Source organism: Erithacus rubecula (assembly GCF_903797595.1).
Source record: "Erithacus rubecula genome assembly, chromosome: 11".
In the NCBI taxonomy this organism is placed as follows: domain Eukaryota; kingdom Metazoa; phylum Chordata; class Aves; order Passeriformes; family Muscicapidae; genus Erithacus; species Erithacus rubecula.
Window position 1 is genome coordinate 12,088,134 of NC_136663.1, and position 17,688 is coordinate 12,105,821.

Below are 17,688 nucleotides of genomic sequence, written 5' to 3' on the forward strand. Positions count from 1 at the left end.
GCTGTGCCGGCTGCGGCCCCGCTGTGCTGCTGCTCCTTGTGCTCTGGTCACTTGCCAAACAGCGGCTAAGCAGGAGCCGAGCGCCCAGCAAGGCCGGTGGCATCCTGTCTGGCCTGTATCAGGAACAGTGTGGCCAGCAGCATCTGGGCAGTGATTGTGCCCTGCACTTGGCACTGGTGAGGTGCATCTTGAGTGCTGTGTCCAGCTGTGGGCCCCTCAGTTCAGGAAAGACATTTAAGTGCTGGGATGTACCTAGAGAAGGGTCTGGAGCACAGGTCCATGAGGGCGGCTGAGGGGCTGGGGGTGTTTAGCCTGGAGGATGCTCCAGGGTGACCTTATCCTACTCTACGGACCCCTGACAGGAGGGCTGTGCTCCCAGGCCGTGACAGGACGAGGGAATATACTCATAGGACTCATACTCTCAAACTGTGCTGGGGGAGGTCAGGATGGACACCCGGAGGAATCCACAGAAAGGGTGATTAGACACTGGTATGGACTGGCCGGGCGGTGGTGGAGGCATTTAAGGACATAGTGGCCGTGGTGTGGCTGACACGGCGGTGCTGGGCCCGGCGCTCCCGGCCTCACTCCAGCCTCATCGATCCCGGCGCCCCGTGAGCTCCAGCCCGCGGGGGGCGCTGCGCATGCGCGCCGGGCTCCCGCTGCGGCGCCTCGTCCGTGCGCCGCGCGCCCCCTGCTGGGCGGCGTGAGGGGCCGGGGCCGCCATGGTGGCGCGGGCGCTGTGGGCGCTGCTGGCGGCGCTGCGGGCGGGCTGGTGCCTCCTGCCGCAGAGCGGGTACCTGCATCCCGACGAGTTCTTCCAGGCACCCGAGGTCATGGCAGGTAAGGCGTGCGCCCGCGATGGGGTGGCCCCCGGCAGGCTCGAGGGGACGCGGAGCGGCGCCGCCACGGGCACCGTGTCCCGCATCGCCGGCCCGGCGGGTGCTCCTGAGGGATCCCGCTCTGTCGCACAGCGAGTCCCGCAAGCCGGGCAGGAGAGGATCCGCAGGGCTGGCCGGGTGGGTGCGTTCCTGCTCTGTGCTGTCCACAGCGAGTGGCGCCTCGAACCGCATTACAGTAACAGGCTTCTCGATGCTTTGTGAAAATGAATGGTACGCTCCTTAAAATGTCAAGGTTGACGCCAGTTTCAAAAGTTTAGGAGCTGCTCTGTATTGTGATACCTCTTATACCAAGTAGTATCCCTAATGCTGAATTACTGAATAAAATATATTATCTATGTATGTATTTTTCTCTTCCTTTGTAGGAGATATTTTAAACCTTCAGGTCTATTATCCATGGGAGTTCCTTTCCAGCTCTCCTTGCAGAACAGTTGTTTTCCCATTAATGACATCAGGAGTTATGTACTGGCTGATCAAATCTTTGCAGCAGTTGGACATATGTTCAAGTTGCATCAACAGCTACACTCTCCTTGTATCTCCTCGCCTGCTCTTTACAATCTTTTCTTTCATACTCGACTATAGTGTTTATCGATTGGCCCCTTTCTGGGAAGCAGATCCATGGAAAGCACTGGTACTTCTTGCTGGATCATATGTCACGCTGGTGTTTTATACAAGAACATTTACCAACACACTCGAAGGACTTCTCTTTGCTCTTCTCATGGTACTGGTTTCTTCAAGGAAGTCCAGTGGCAGCTCAGCAGAGCCTACAAGCAGCTCTCTCATAGGTGTCATAACAACTGCTGGGTTTTTCAACAGGCCAACCTTTCTGGCATTTGCTCTAATGCCCCTGCTTTACTGGGCCGGTTTAATTGTTGACTCTCAAAAGAGCATTAAAACTCTCATAAACCACTTTTTGAAGTTTATCCTATGTGCATGTTTTACCGCTTTTGTTTTCATAATTGCTGACACCTTCTATTTTACTTCTGTGAGCTTAGACAACCTCTACAGCACTAACAAGAGCAACCTAATTGAAGCAATAGTTCAATTACATGACAAAATGGTAGTAACCCCCTTCAATTTTCTCAGCTATAATCTTAATCCTCATAATCTTGCACTGCATGGAAGTCACCCACGAGTTACACATTTTACAGTCAATGGAGTGATGTTGTTTGGGATCTTACATATTCTGGCCATCGGTGCTGGCTTTAAAATGCTAAAGAAATATATCCGTCACTTAATGCTGGTCAGGTGGTGTTACCGTGGGCTGCCTGGGCTGTTGGTGCATCCTGAGGGCAGTCCAACATTGCTGCTGTTTTATTTTGTTCCTCTGGCATTTCTCTCCCTGTTCAGTCACCAGGAGCCTCGGTTTCTCATCCCTCTCATCCTGCCGTTGGTGCTGTTCAGCGCGTCACCAAACAGAGCTGTGAAATGGAAACTCCTCATTGTTCTCTTCAACCTTCTGGGGGCACTTGTGTTCGGGTGCTTACACCAGGGAGGGCTCATTCCCTGTCTGTTTCACTTGGAGCAGCTCATCCATTCTCCAGCGTCCTCAAGCCACCCACGGCACTACACTCTGCTCTTTGCACACACCTACATGCCTCCAAGGTCTCTGCTCAATATCAAGAAGACAGACGTGCATGTGGAAGTCATTGACATGGCTGGGGCTGGAGAAAAAGCCCTCTGCCAGACAGTAGAGCAGAGAGCAAGCAATTTTACCTGCAGTGACTGTCATATCTTTATTATAATCCCTGGTACCGTCAGAGACACAATTACAAAATGTGGTGTCCCATTCAAGAATGAGACTTTGATATTTCCTCACTTATCAATGGAAGACCCACCACAAATATCTGTCCTATCCAGTGGAAATTGGAGGAGTCAGTTAGGACTTTACATACTCGAGCTAAACAGAGATCATCAGAGCCTTTAAAACAGAGTTTTAGTCTTTTACTTAATTTGGATCTGATGGTGGTGTGTGACCTTCCTCTTTTGTACACCTGCCTTTCAGCACCAGCAGTGGTACTGGGAGCTCTCCATGTCTCTTTATTCCCACTCCTCACACTCTTAGGGTAGCCAGTTCTGAATAGAAGCTACTTAAAATTTGACTTACTCAGCCCTGTGGTGTTTCATATGAACTTTCATAGGTCTCCTGATGAGAGAGGATGAAATCAGAGCCCACCAAAACTGTGACTGAAGCTTAGCTATTTCCATGTGAGTTTTACTTTTGAAAGCTCTTGTAATCTCTGACAGCGTTTGGGGACTGTGGGGTGTTTACTGATAAGAGGCATTAATTCAGCTGGAGAGAGGTTACAGGGTTAGACAAAAGCTGGTCTGACTCAGTAATCTTTTATGCTCTTTAAAATTCATTAGACCAGACTGCAGTCACAGTACTGTACCACTGCCTTGGGTGGGTCTGCCTTGAAAAATCCCCAGCGTTGATCTGGCAGAATCTGATTTAGAACATGGAGGATGCTTCAGCCTAAGTACTTGTGCTAAATCCTAAAATCCAAGCTTTGCCTGTTTAGCCTTCCTTGCCACAGTTCCATCCTCGTGAACGTGCTACCCACGTACCGCCCGGGGCAGCCCGGGAGGGCAGCGCTGGGATGGCATTAAGCGTGCGCGGCGTTCCGCGGCTGCAGCTCGGGCACTCCCTCCCCTGCGCGCTCCTGCCGCTCGTCCCGCAGCTGCCGCTGCTCTGTCACGACTGTCACCCCGGCAGAGTGCGCGGCAGGTCCTACGGGAGCTACATCCAGGAGCACAAAGTGGTAACTGGGAGGGATTTGATCCTTCGTGCCAGTGGATCAGAAGCATCTCTGAACGGGCTCAGCACAGGGTCAGAGACCCCCCGGTTCTGCTGCCGTGGAGGGAAGGCACCGCCGAGGGAGGAGCCGCATCCCTTGCGCCCCCTTCCCGTGCACCAACTGCTCCCCGTTAAATCGGCTCAGTGGGAATGACAGCTCATATCCTGGCTTTCCACTGGAGAGCAGTCTCTTTTAAAATTGGACAGCAATAACTGGGCTTCAGCTACAATCTGTAGTTTTGCCAATGAGAACTGGATCCAAAACCTCCTGACTTGGCACATGCATTGTAGATCAACCCTCTCTGAAACAAATCTGACACTTGAATTATTTCTGCTCACAAAGGTGGTAATGCTTTTGGCAGTTCTTCACCCATACAACCTTACATAAGGTCTTAAGACCCAGGTTTTCAACAGAGGCAAGAATAATACAGGTTGATGTCAAGCTCCAAGGAGAACCTAGGAAAAATGAATGTGTGACTGCATTTTCCAAACTAGGTATGACCTAGATGTTTAAGGAACATTGGTCTTGTTCTCTTGTAAAGCATTTTGTCTTGTGTTCTCTGTATGCTCATCCCACATCCTTTATTCCTCACTGCTGGGCTGCCTGTAAATTAAAGGTGAGTATTTGGGGGGAGGCAGGGGGAGAGAAGGGGCCTGTCTGTTTGTACTGGTGACTCTCAAAGTCATGTAAGCAGCTGTGAAAGCACCATGACAGCAAATGTTATTTCCAAGTTAATTTTCTTTTTGCTCTCTTAAACTGGAATGACACAACCATGTGCCACATCTGGTACTCCATGTCCTGCCTCCCATTTTCAGTTTTCTTAAACAACTTAAATCTTGAACATTACTTTCATAAAATTTACGAATTCTGGCAGTCTGAGTGGGGTACATCTTGAATCTCTTGGAGGATGTAATGGAGCACCATTCCCATGGGATGATGACTTCTCTCTACCACTGCACAGGTAACCTGCAAGAGAGCCAGCAAGAGAACTTGGGCTAGAGATACCAGCTCAGATTAACAATATACTGCTTTTGTCTTGTCAGCCAGACCTTTGAGTTTACACTGTAGATGCAGTTTCTCTGTCCGTGCACACCTGGCTTTGTTGCCGGAGATTTAGATTTGCCAGCAATGCAGGAAACTGTATCTCAGACAACGTTCTTCTCACCTGGGATGATACAAGGAATGAAATGACCCTCCCCAGTTAACAGAGCCTCTACTCAGCTGGATCAAACAGTGAAACATGCTCTGAAGGAAGGTTAACTGCTGTAGTGTCATAGAAGTCATCAGAGCAGCATCTTTAGCAAACCTGCCCAATGCATTACACATGATAGATGCATCCTTTTCCATTATGTATCTGTATTTCCATTTTTATGTAGGGTGGCTCTATTGTCCCTTCCTGTAAGATATCCCTTATCCTGTACATCGTCATCAACAATTAAAACCCTTTTTGTAACAAAGCTGTATCAAATATAGAGTATTACTCCTGTATACACAGACATTGTTACAGGTACTCCCATGAGAATTGTGGTTTTATTTCAAGTTTCTTATCAGCACTTAAAGGTACAATCTTCACAGCATTGTGGGTGATTATAAAGTGAGTTTGCTTGTTCCTGAGAACCGTGGAACGTGTATACTGTCTTTGAAATGGAAATCCACGAAACCGATGAGGAGCAGCTTCCCGTGTTCATGCTTTCCCGAGGAGTCGCTCCAGGCCATGCCATGCGGAACGCACCGTCCAGTCCGCAGCTCGCCATCCTCAGCTCGGGCACCGCTGGAGTCCGGAGCGGCTGCCGGGGCTCTTCTCCCGCCGGTTCCAACGCGCTCCGTGCGCCCGGCGCAGGGAAGCGGCGGCGGTTCCCGTCTCCTCCCGGGCGCTATCCGCAGCTCCTACCGCTCGCAGCGGCGATCACGGCGCTGATCCGGGGCGGCCGCCGCGGCCCGGCCCGCGCGGCCACGGCCACCCCCGCGCGCGGGCGCCGTCCTTGAGCTCGGCGAGGAAGGCGTCGCGCAGGCGAAGCAGGCGCGGGGCCAGGTCGCGCTGGCCGCGGGTGAGGGCGCTGGCGGTGAGGCGGGCGGCGGCGCGGATGGGCCGCGACTCCGAGAGCCGCTCCACGAGCCGCGGGCTGGAGAGCAACAGCAGCAGCGCTCGCAGCAGCGCCATGGCCGCCACTCTCGCGAGAGGTGCCGCGCACCCCGCCCCGCCCCGCCGAGCTCGCGAGAGCCTCGCAGCGCCTCGCCATTGGCTCGCGCCCGGCGGCCGCGGGGCGCGTGCGCGGGGCGCGGGAAGGCGCCGAGAGGCGGCGGGACCGGGTGGTGTCGGTGCGTCCGGTGCTGGGCACAGCCGGGCCGGGCCGTGCTGGGTTGGGCTGGCCTCGGCCGGGACGGGCCGGGCACGGCAGCGCCGCCATGAGCTCCAGCGGGACCCTGAGCATCCTGCGCAGCGACTCCTACGCCGAACTCAGCCAGTACCGGGACCAGCATTTCCGGGTGAGCCGCGGCCGGGGGCGGGCGCCGCGCGGTCTGGCCGGGCCGGGCCGGGCCGTGAGGTGACGCTGTGTCCTTGCGGCCCAGGGGACGCGGTACGACCAGGAGCGGCTGCTGAGGAAGAGCTGCACACTGTACGTGGGGAACCTCTCCTTCTACACCACGGAGGAACAGATCCACGAGCTCTTCGGCAAGAGCGGCGACATCAAGAAGGTCATCATGGGGCTGGACAAAGTGAAGAAAACCGCCTGCGGCTTCTGCTTCGTGGAGTATCCTTGTGCGGGGTGGCAAGAGCGGTCAGGGTGTGGGTGAGCTGCTCAGCACTGCAGGCTCTGAGTCACGGGGGAATTCTCCGAGGGTAAAATTATTAGTTTGCTAAAGTGTCTGGCGAGAGAGAGCAATGCTGGGCTCACGGTTAGACTTGATGGTCTTACAGGTTTTTCCAGCTGTGATTCGAGCATACACTGCATGTCGAGCGGGGTTAGCAGATTGCTTTCACTTTGATGCTTTAACCCATACATCTCTTAGGTAGTTGACCTCAGCAGTAAATTCATATTCTCCCTGCCGAGGGTCTTTCTTTTTGTGCAAACACACATGTAAAGTTTTTTTGGCATCTTTCATCCCTGGTTGTGTGCATGTTTCTGAGGATCATTCTGTTACTGGTTCCAGTTAACTCACCAGAGGTGAAAGTTTGCAGCATGAACAGAGCATGTGTGGGGCCTCCCACTCTTTAGCAAGAGAACTTTGCTCTGTTAAACGTTGGCATGGTTGACAAACTTAAGCCAGTATATGTATTTTTAATGCTTGAAATATTGTGTGTTCCTCCTTTTCACTAGCAGTTTTCAGTAGCTAGTGAAGCATCATAAAAGTGCTTCAAATGAAGACTTGGTTTTGTAGCTGATTTGGTACTGTTCTCTTTTCCATGTGGTGAAAATAGAAGTCCATTTTTTTCATTAACCTATCCTAAGGTATTATGCCAGAGGAGATGCTGAAAATGCAATGCGATACATCAACGGGACCAGACTTGATGACAGGATCATAAGGACAGACTGGGATGCAGGATTTAAGGAGGGTAGGCAGTATGGCCGTGGAAGATCAGGGGGGCAGGTAAGTTGTTGTACAGCCTGCAGTTTTAAGGAAATGGTGACTCTGCCAAACTTCTTGGATTTGAATGAGCACAGAACAATTTCAGAAATAGCAGCTTAGGAGTCATTGTTTAAGATAACACTGGGAGACATCTGATCAATGGCAGTAGAAATAAATAACTTTTCATAAATTTCACTTAAAAGTACTTGCAGAAACAGTTCTTGATTGCCTGGGGAAACAATGCTTTTAAGTAAGCCCAGAAAATATAAGAGGCTGTCAGGAACACACAGCACAGCAAGCAGCTGGCTTACCCCAAGTGGAGCAGGTGACAGTGGCTTATTCTGCCCAAGCCCAAGGCTTGGATTAGAGAGTTCCCAGACATGATGTAAGAGGAAGTTGGTTTATGTTGTTCTGAACTTCTGCATGCTGCACTTTGCCTTCTGTTTGGTCAGTCAGCTCCATGTAGCCACTTGGGTGTTGTGATGTCAGTGTGACTGTATTCTAATGGTGTAACAATTTTTGACAAATTGTTTTTCCTTCTCTTTGTGGACTTCCCTTTCTCCCTCCTTTATTAGGTCCGGGATGAGTATCGGCAAGACTATGATGCTGGAAGAGGTGGCTATGGCAAAACTGTTCAGTGCCAGTGACTCCTCAGCTTCACAAGAGAAGCAAATCTGCATTGCAAATGTCCCTAGGCACAAAGTCGGTCCCTTGCACACAATTCACAGGAGCTCCTATCCACGTTCCTGTGAGCACATCCTATGTTCAATACCTCTTCTGTTTTAATACCAGGATCCAAAGCATTGCAGAGGATCTGGGAGCAAGGCTTTAAGCATTGGAATGCTGAGGCTTTGGTCCCAAAATGCTGCTATACCTTACTGAAAGGAGCAAAGATGTAACGTTACGGTGCTTTATTTTTTCTCTGGCAAAACTTGATTACTCTACTGGGTTTTGTTTACATTGGTATCCCAGGGTGGAGAGCAGTGATAAAGGATGATTATTGGATTTTTCACAGATGAAAGCAAAAGGCCTGAAAAGGAAGTAGAATTTCTAGGGAAATTTTTCAAATTGTACAGAAGACTTTTAAGTTGCAGATTTTCTGGGGTTACTGGATTAGCATCCTTTTCCACTGGTGCTGTTCCTAGAACATTTAGATCAACAACCATAATAAAACAAATCAGATTGAGTTCAGGAATCCTGAAGTTGAGAAGCAGCTGAGCAGAGAGCAGGAAACAGACCTCTGCTGTCTTCTACAAAGTATAGTTGTGACTGCATGACAGAGAAGAGCAAATGCAAGAATTACAGTACTATTATTTCACAGTTTGAGTATTAGTATTTTGTCCCATCTGGTACCTCTCTACAGCCTTAATATTTAAAGGGCAGTATCTTCTCTGTGCCTGTAAGGGTTGCATGAAGCCAAGTTACTCCCAAAATGGGATTTTTGTGAAACCAGGTTTATAATGAGAAAGTTTCTTCCCAAAATAGGTTTTCTGTTTGAGAAACTTGATTTCAGACAACTTAGAAACAAAAGAGTTTTGGGAGGAGCCTTGCTTTCTACTGAGCATGTGATAAGAATGGTAAAAGAATTTCAGAATTGTGTAGCTTGTGTTTTGTTTTTTCTCTTTCCATGCTGGGTCCTATTCATACTGCTTGTTGATGTGTTGGAATTTTGATGTATTGCAGACATAGGTTTAAAAAATATGATCCCAAGATCAATTAAATTTACCTGCTGAAACAAAATAGTTTAAAAAGGGCTTTTTTTTGTTACAGGGCTTTGGAATTTTTTCATGGACTTCTGAGTTCCATGTAAATGACAATTCCTAAAGTTTTTTGCAAATACCTCATTGATCCTTATAAGCTTTTAGAGGTATACAAAATTTGATCTTTACTCACTGAAGGTATTGTAGAAAATTTTGATGTGTTTCTTGCATACAGTTCATCACAACTGTTTCTGTAAATAGAAAGATAAGTGAGATTGAACAACTCCTTACTAAGGAAGTGTGGGTTTGATGTTTTTTGTCATGTAGACTAAAACTAGACTTTTGGGATCACAGTTACCTTTTCCAGTATAGTACATTTGATTCTGAGTTTACAGTCTGTAATCTGCTGTAGAACACTGCTGAAGTTTATTTAAGTTTATTTTACATTGTATCAATTTTGTATTAAAAATATGTTACCAAAAAACTCTAAAGTCACTTTCTTTTAAATAAAGCTGCAACATTAAAATGGTTTGTTACTTTTTTTTTTTTTTTTTTTTTTTTAAAAACAGAATCAGTGAACTAAAAAAGGTATTCAGACTTTTGGTCACATCCTTCATTTTAGTCTCTTTTAAGATGGAAAGAATGAATATTCTTTCCTTTTGGATTTTCAGTCTTGTTCTGTTCTTACTTGGATTCTGAAAGCTGTTTAGGTAATACTCTTCATTATGGTTTGAATTTCTTTGGATTACAGGACAGAAATATATGTTTATTGATAGTGAAGTAGATGTGAAAGTCTTTGGTGTGTAAGAAGTAATTTTCAAGATGATCTTCCTTATAAAAATCAGGTTTAAAAGTTTTTTATTTTAAGTGCTGCCAGTACTTCCCAAAAAGTCATTCTCAAATGAGATGGAGGTGGTAATTGTCTGTCACAACAGTCCCTGTTCTTTGCTGCTTATGTGCAATGGGTCTGAAATGAGTATGTTTTAAAGTGAGATTTTGTTTTGGGAGATACCAATCTCAATGGGATTTAAAACCACATGAACTCTTGTGAACTCTTAGAATCTCAAAAGCTGGTATAGAAGAAATTGAACATGGTTTGACTGTTGCCTTCCATAATTGAAATCAGATCTGAACCTAGTGCTTAATTAAAGGAACTGAATCAAGTCTTTGAAAGTTCTCTGGGGATTTATTCAGCTTTCTGACATGCTGGTGCATTGTGATTAGGTTGTCTTGGAAGGATAGAATCTCCCATGTTTCTTGGACAAGCTACTCCATTATGATTATAAAGGCTTTAATGGAAGTTGAAGCTCTGTGTTAGTGTTTCTAAGAACTTTGTCATAGTTAGCTACTTTGATGGAATTGTATCCATAAAAAAAAGCAGCAGCTAAGAATATGAGTTGAAACTTCGATATGCCTGATGGAAGGGAGGCTGTTAGAAATTAAAGCAGTGACAGCTTCAGTCTCTCCCTCAGACTGGTGCAGGCTCATGGGGTGATTTACATGCCTCTCTTAGGCAGCAGTGGCTGCAAATAAAGTTTATATTCACAGCATTTGAGTTTTGGTATTACAGGGTAAAATCAGTGGAGTGTACAAGCATTAGAGACATTTGTTTTTAACGACTGACACAGTCACATTAGCAGTGTCTCACTGCAGGCTCATTCCAAGGTGCTCTGTGTGTTAAGTTACTTCACTGCCCTGTGCAGCAAAGTTCCTTCTTAGGTTGTGCAGGCACAACTGTTGGTGTTAATGGTCCTTTCTACACAGACAATTCTGAAAAAAAATACTGAGACTATTTAAACTAATGTCCAGCACCTCATTTTCCACATCTTGTCAGATTGTAAAGGAAAAGATTGATGTCAACTACTAAAATTGACATGGTTTGTTCATAGTTTCATCTCTCAAGACAATCCTAGTCAAAAGAGTGCAGTCCACAGAGACTGCTCATAAACTCTTATCTATTTGAGTTTCTAAAGCACAAGGTGTACCTTATGCCAGAGCACATAAATGAAGACAAAGTAGGGTGTGCATATTTCTTTGTACACTCAGGTTTCTTCTCCTAGCTGAGTGTATTTGGTACTTTCAGGTATGTCTAGGACCATACCCCTGTAGGTGATGTATCAAAAAATTGATGGAGATGGTGGGAGGAACTCTCCTGGGCTTCAAAACACTGTGTTTTTGAATCCATGAAATTATAGTATTTGTACATTAAGACTGTGTAACTATGTACATAAGACTAGGTAACTGCACAAAAATATGAAGTATATTGCACTTCTGCCAGTAGAGGACAGAGTTATATGAGAAGAAAGTTTCCTGATCTTGAGAAACTCCTTTCTGAAAGCAGGAGAGATCAGTTCTTGTATCAAAGTTCCACAATTTATGAGGTGGCCTTCCTGCCACTCTGCTTCCTAACCTGCTTTCTGAGACAACTATGTGCTTTACTTCACTGAGGTAGAATTATTCTCTAAGGTTATTTTAGTTTCCACCTGAAGGCCATTTGAGTGTCTATTTAGGTTGTTTACAGAAAAAGTGAGAGACAAAAAAAGAAAATATAAATAGAAAGCCAAACTCTTCTTTGCAGCTCAGAGTAGCTGGTGAGTTCAGACATGACAAGAATGTTTCTTTCAGCAGGAGGATGAAGTTTGAGTGAGGAGCAGGTGAGGTGCCCGAGGCCCCTCTGGTGGTGGCACTGCCCCGGCGGGGGGCGGCTGTGCTGCCGAGACTTTGCCAAGATTTGGTTGGTATTCTGTTATCTTCCAGCCAAGTCTAGGCAAAGCCAGTTGTTTCTGCTCTGACAGGAAAAACTGCCACTGTTCCAGAAGCTGTGTGAGGGGCTGAGGCAGTATTTCAGGCACCAAGTTGCATAATGTGAAATATCTTCTATCAAAAAACAGCGTGAATTAAGGTTTACTCAGTTAGTGACTGAGAAAGCAATCTTCTTGTGTGCCTTGATGAAGATATTTGTGAAAATAAGACTATATATGAAATAATTTTGTTGGGTTTAATTTATTTAATTAGAGCTCTCTGATTCCTTTTTCAAGGTGGGCCATCTATTAATTTTTCTGGGACTGATGTGTTTGCAGTAGCATAGTATTGAACCACAATTTTTGGGTTTTTTCAGGTATAATTAAAATGCATCTTTTCTCAAAACATAATTTGAAAACAAATGGGAAATAAGAGTTGTTATTTTGCTGTTTGTCCAGTTGCATGCAACATAAATTACAAAATAAATAAGCCTGATTGAGTCATCTTGTCCTTGTGTTTCTGGACAATTAAGCTTTCCCCTTCTCTACCAATCTCTTCCTGGATGCAACAAAGTGCAAAGGAAATTCTAATTTTCTAGTTAGAATACATAAGAATATGTTAAGTGTTAATAACACATACCTGTATTATTGTAGTTGTACATCTGTAGCTTGCATGCAGTTCAAATTGCATTAGATTGTTTCAGTTTTCTGACTTTCTTACTTTAAAATAATGCAGCTGTTGTTTTATGCTTTGTGTCTTTATTTTTATGGGCAATTTTCCTGGTTTGAAAATTGTTGCTGTTCTGTTCAAATTAATTGATTAGAAGTTGGTGCTTTTTGTTTTGCGTTTGATTTTCTGCAATATCATTGTTTCACATCTTAAATGGCTTTTTTGAAGACAAAAAGCCCTGTCAGCTGGTGCTGCTGCCACAAGATGTCGTGAGAAGCCGTGTCTGGCTCCAGGGTGAGTGGGGGCTGCCAGGATTCTCTGAGGAGCTGCTGTGGAAGGAGCAATGTGTTCTGAAAGGGTCTCATTTCACTGTGCAGCTAAGGCAGTGTCTGTGTTTCTTGAAGAAACTCTTGCATCTTAGAATTATGCTTGAAACAAAAAGGTCTGGTGATGGATTAAATGGTCTGTACATGCCCTGAAGCAGTGGAGTTAGGAGTGCCTTAAGGTTGCTGATGTGTAGGATGCCTCAAAACACCAAGCACCATAGAACTGAAAGTTTGTGCAGGCTGGGAAAGGACTGACTTGTAGTTTGGGTTTTTTAGGGTTTTTTTCCCCCTCCTGAATTTACTCCAGTAAGAGGAGGAATATGTTTCCATTAACTGGAAAGAACTTGTTCCCATTAAATCTTCACTTTCGCTTCTGCTTTAAATTCCTAGCTGAATTTGCTCTTTGGAATCTCCTTATTAATATGAAAAAGCCTTCAAGCAGAGATCTTAGGAAGTTCCATCCTGTACAAATGCCAGGAGCAGGTGTGTGCTGGTGTCTGAGCTTGCCAGGGAAAGGTATAGCAGAGATTTTTTTAAATTACTCAGATCTGTCACACTCACTCTGCAAGTCACGGTGGAATTTTTGATTAATTATTTTATAGGGTACAGCGCTGTCAGGAACTTAGTTCTATCTCCCATGGAGTTCAGTGAGATCTGTGTGTGTAGTGCTAAAGTACTGAATATGTTTTAATGAACTTTGTCTACTTATTTCTCCATAAAGCAAGCATGTAATGTGTGGCCTGCCAGGAGAATTCCTCTGGGACCAGCACTGACTCCTGAGTTGTATCTCAAAGTGAGTTAGGGAAACTGAGCAAAACATTTTGAAAGGGATTCCAAAATTTCCTCAGGATAATTGTCTATAATCACATGCAAGACAGAATTTTTCTCAGAATCCAAGGCTATGATGGCCAGCTAACATTACTTGGTTTACAGAGGTTGACAGGAAAGACATTGCTTCTGAAGAGTGCAGAAACCTGGAAGGATATGAAAAGTGAGGTAAGATTCCAACTAATTTGTCAGTAATTCAGTTTCTAGACACAAAATGGTCATCAAGGCAAAATTAAACATTAAAAGAAGGCCAGAAGCCTGAATAAATATATGGTGTCCATCAGCAGTCCCTGAATACAGTGTTGATTCTGTGTTTAATCATAAATTTTCCTCTAAAGATGCTTAATTGAACTTAAACAGGCATGAGAATGACTCATTCCCTGTTAGAAAACAAATCACTTTGTCATCTGTGAAGGAGTGGTGCTGTTCCTTGTGCTCTGTGAATTGTCCTCCTGGCTGGGCAGGCTGGAGCTCTCCCTGAGCACTGGCACAACATCCTCCTTGGTGACAATATGGAATTGAGACTGGAAGAATGAGCCAGAGCTCCAACTTCAGACAAATCTGAAGATAATGAGCGATTCCCAGACACAGAGTTGTCCTGAGAGAGGAGAAACCGCATGCAAAGCTGAAAGCTGCAAGCACCAAAGCTTTCAGGTGCTCAGGGCTGTGATGACAGTGGAGCTGGCTGGGCAGCACTGCTGAGAGCTGATTTGCACTGGAGGTTTGCAGATATGTCCACATGAAGTTTAGTCTGGATAGAACTTAATGTGAGAGTACTGGAATCTGTATTTCAGTTTTATAATGTTGGACATTTTAATAGATTTTAAGTAAATATGGTAGTGCACATAAAATACGGAATTGTCTCTCAAGAACTGCTTTTTCAGTATTAGCTAGGAGTTTATGCTGGGCTATGCAGTTAACAAGGAAGTTCTCTCTTAGCTAACCTATCATTACAATCCTAGGGAATGACTCTCTTGGTGTTTTCCAAATACACAATACCTAAACAAAGTCAAGTGTAAGTCTAGTGTAATAGGGCTTTTCAAAAAGCAAGTTTTAATTTATTTTTAAAATTCTAAGGTGCAATTGATTTTTTCTAGTTTAGAAAGCATATAATAAAAATGCATTTTGTGTTAATATTTTTAAATAATTCATTATTTTTAAACATTTTTATTGATGAATATATTGTTGCCAGAACTTCTATCAGTGACAATATAACTTACAATGAAGATGTGAGTGACTGAAGCTGTAAAGAAATAGTGGTGACAAAAGCTAGAGGTAAAGCATCAATTTCTATTAGTTCTTCCTTTTAAATGGAGGAAAAGTGTTCTGGATTTGTAAGGATTACATTGTTGCTTTTCAGACATGATTCAAAGATGGGTATTGAAAGAGAGAAGGTATAATATGTCCTTATGTCATTAGGAATTCTAGTTCCATTCAAATAAGAAATGTTCTATTTATGATCCTTAAAGAAAGCCCTCAGGTCATGAACAGTATTTCCATTTGTTGAGAAAAATGTCAGAATAGTTTCCTGAAAGTCTGTACAAAATGAATGGTCCTTTTTGATCCCCTTTATTCATTCAATTTCGGTGCACATTTAAAAAATCATTGAAGAATTAATAAAAGCTATGTGTAAACTTACATAAAACCCCCTCTGTGAAATTCCAATGTTTTTTTAGTGTATTCACAGCTTAGTTTCTGAATGAAATAACTGTTGATTCCAGTGGGCCTGAACTTGTTAGTTGAATATACGACAAGGAGGACCCTCTTTTGATTTTCTTTAGGGTGTGTGAAGAATTAATTCAGAGACCTTCATGGCATTACTGTGTGTAGGTCAGGGAAGAGAAAGGGGGACAGAGTTTTTGCTGTCATACATGGGGGGTAGTTTTTTAAGAGAAAAGATTTCAGTTTCTAGATATGAGTGACATTAGAATATTTTGCTAAACGTGCTGAGCACTTCAAACTTCACATATGTGAGGTTATTTTGTTTATGAAGAAAACACATCCTTATAAACAGGGACATAAACCTAGATGTGAAAAGCTTTTTCATCTACTGCTGTACTTGCACTTCCATAATCTGAGTACATTGCAACTTAGCAATGTGGAAAAAAAGAACCACATTGATGAGTGCTGATGCAACCTATGTGTCAGCAATGACATCATTGCTGCACTGCATAACAACACATTTGTCTTTTGAATTCTGTTTGCCATTTATAAAATTGACTAGCATCTCTTGATTTTTGTGGAAGGCTGATTAGGTTCTGGGCTAACTCTGGTAGGAGCAGAGATGCTCTGATCTGTATCACTTCTGCACTTGTGCAGGTGGGTCCCTGTGATAGGACTGTACTCAGCAGCTGCCATACAGAGATCTGTGGGAATGACAGCCATTGTTTCCAAACTGTTATCTCTTTTTTTTTGTTTTGCTTTATTTTTTTGTTTTTTGGGGTTTTTTTCCAACTACGCCCTAACATATCAGTGTATTAAAAAGAAACCTGAATATTTGATTTTTTTCCCCATGAAGCCAGGAAATTGCAAGTTGATTTTTTTGTTATAGCAGCATGATTCATACTTTCCTTGAAGAATTACAGTTAAGCATCTTAGTTCTTCTGCTAAATGCTGAAAGAAAGATTTTAGTACTTGCCAACTGTTCAATTCCCTATTTCCCTATTTCTTGGCCAAGCTGTATATATTCACTTACTGATAGCAAATTTTCTGTTTTCTGTGATTGCAAAGTTTACCACAAGTAGCCTGGCATCCTTCCTGTAAAGAACAGGAACCAGTTGCATTCTCAAAAGCATTTGGCTGTTTCCTCTCCTCATGTAGTAAATGCTGTGTGCAGCTGTAATGCAGCTGTTTTGAGTGCAGCAGGGAGTACAGACACAACCTGCTTCAGTGCACAGCCCACATCTGTCCTTGGAAGAATTCAAAGTGACAGGAAGCATGCTGAGGCCATATGTCAGCAAGGCAGAGTTCAGAGAACTCTAAGCACAGGTTTAATTTCTAGCACAGCTTTGGAGGCAGTTGTGTCTGGATCATTTAGAGCAAAAGTTGCCATTATGTGTCAGCAGTTGCTTGACAACTTTGAGCCAACTTGGAAATACCTTTCCCAGAAGCTCGTGTTTGACTCACAAAGTGTTGGGACTTAGTTGCATTTCATTCGTTTTTGTGTGTGAGTTATTTTTTTATGTATTAAAGAATCAAGGATTTGTAAGTGTTGCCTTTGTTAAGGGCCTTTGCAGCTGTGATCTGTACTGAAGGGACATTTCCTCTGTGAGTGGTCTGGTATCTCTAATATCACTTCTGGGAGACCTGGCAGAGGGACAGTACATTGTTTTTAAAGCTCTTCATCAGGTCTTAATCCCTTCTGAGTTTGGGAACACTGAAATGAACTGTGTGTTTGAATGCATTTGGCTAAACAATAGCTTAATATGAGAAAGATGGCAACTTTCTGATGTGATTCTTAATCAAGAAAACAGAATGCTCCCTTTCTATTTATCTGATAAAAGGAGCAGTATAAATCAAACAGGAAAAGCTGAAATTGTTCATCTCAGTCCTTGGCTGACCCGTGTCAGGCAGACATTAATAGAACAGCACAAAGCAGGCTGCCCAGGGCCTTGTCCAGCCAAGTTTTTAGCAATGTCTCCATGGAGGGAGACTCCACAACATTTCTGGGCAACCTGTTCTGGTTTTTGGGCATCTATTATAAAAAGGTATTTTTTTGTGTTCACATGGAGTTTCATGTGCTTTAATTTGAAAATAGGTTATCAATCAGTTTTGTATGTGAAATTTCCATGTTTTTTGAAAGTGATGCTAGAGTTTGAAGCCATGTGACTTCCTGATGAACTTTTGCTTCCTCCATTTTCTTTCAGTGTCTCTGCACTAGCAGCTTACCTGTTAGCACAATGTCCTTTCCTGCTTGAAATTCTCTCATATATTCTTTCGCTTATGTTCCAAACTGCATGGATGATAATACCACACTTGATTGCTCTTCTCTGTATCTGTGTAATTTGATCAGCAGTGCTAGTGAGTGCCTTCTGGCGAGAATTTAATTGATAAAGCCAGATTTGTCTGCTGAAAATGAGGAAAGCATAAGGTGACCTAATGGGAAGCTAAGGCCAAAATATGAACTTCTGGGGAGAAGGCATGGAAAAACTGCAGATCT

The 17,688-nt window shown here is 44.1% G+C and overlaps 4 protein-coding genes across 5 annotated transcripts; 3 read left to right on the forward strand and 1 right to left on the reverse strand.

The window, feature by feature from the left end:
* The first annotated feature begins 590 nt into the window (after positions 1–590).
* On the forward strand, positions 591–1,221 carry LOC306806727 (uncharacterized protein). Its single transcript, XM_079315732.1, has one exon. The coding sequence runs from the start codon at positions 723–725 to the stop codon at positions 1,098–1,100; it is 378 nt and encodes a 125-aa protein (XP_079171858.1). The 5' UTR covers positions 591–722; the 3' UTR covers positions 1,101–1,221.
* Positions 1,106–3,093, forward strand: LOC306806724 (GPI mannosyltransferase 4-like). Its single transcript, XM_079315725.1, has one exon. It carries the CDS (start codon positions 1,234–1,236, stop codon positions 2,821–2,823), a length of 1,590 nt encoding a protein of 529 aa, XP_079171851.1. The 5' UTR covers positions 1,106–1,233; the 3' UTR covers positions 2,824–3,093.
* A 2,112-nt stretch (positions 3,094–5,205) lies between these two features.
* Positions 5,206–5,868, reverse strand: NCBP2AS2 (NCBP2 antisense 2 (head to head)). Its single transcript, XM_079315733.1, has one exon. It carries the CDS (start codon positions 5,853–5,855, stop codon positions 5,601–5,603), a length of 255 nt encoding a protein of 84 aa, XP_079171859.1. The 5' UTR covers positions 5,856–5,868; the 3' UTR covers positions 5,206–5,600.
* A 48-nt stretch (positions 5,869–5,916) lies between these two features.
* NCBP2 (nuclear cap binding protein subunit 2) lies at positions 5,917–9,486 on the forward strand. 2 transcript variants are annotated; one of them, XM_079315530.1, is made up of 4 exons: positions 5,917–6,181; positions 6,266–6,447; positions 7,147–7,285; positions 7,840–9,486. In XM_079315530.1, the coding sequence occupies exons 1-4, from the start codon at positions 6,101–6,103 to the stop codon at positions 7,909–7,911; spliced, it is 474 nt and encodes a 157-aa protein (XP_079171656.1). In that variant the 5' UTR covers positions 5,917–6,100; the 3' UTR covers positions 7,912–9,486. The 2 variants fall into 2 exon arrangements, with proteins under 2 accessions (XP_079171656.1, XP_079171655.1); XM_079315529.1 differs by lacking the exon at positions 7,840–9,486 and having other exon boundaries at positions 7,147–7,528.
* The last annotated feature ends 8,202 nt before the right edge of the window (positions 9,487–17,688 follow it).

Bases quoted from the DNA above. Each gene is read 5' to 3' on its own strand.
- LOC306806727 (XM_079315732.1), top strand. From the start codon at position 723: ATGGTGGCGCGGGCGCTGTGGGCGCTGCTGGCGGCGCTGCGGGCGGGC.
- LOC306806724 (XM_079315725.1), top strand. From the start codon at position 1,234: ATGTATGTATTTTTCTCTTCCTTTGTAGGAGATATTTTAAACCTTCAG.
- NCBP2AS2 (XM_079315733.1), bottom strand. From the start codon at position 5,855: ATGGCGCTGCTGCGAGCGCTGCTGCTGTTGCTCTCCAGCCCGCGGCTC.
- NCBP2 (XM_079315529.1), top strand. From the start codon at position 6,101: ATGAGCTCCAGCGGGACCCTGAGCATCCTGCGCAGCGACTCCTACGCC. The intron at 6,182-6,265 runs GTGAGCCGCGGC...CTTGCGGCCCAG, and splicing joins ACCGGGACCAGCATTTCCGG to GGGACGCGGTACGACCAGGA. The intron at 6,448-7,146 runs GTATCCTTGTGC...ACCTATCCTAAG, and splicing joins TGCGGCTTCTGCTTCGTGGA to GTATTATGCCAGAGGAGATG.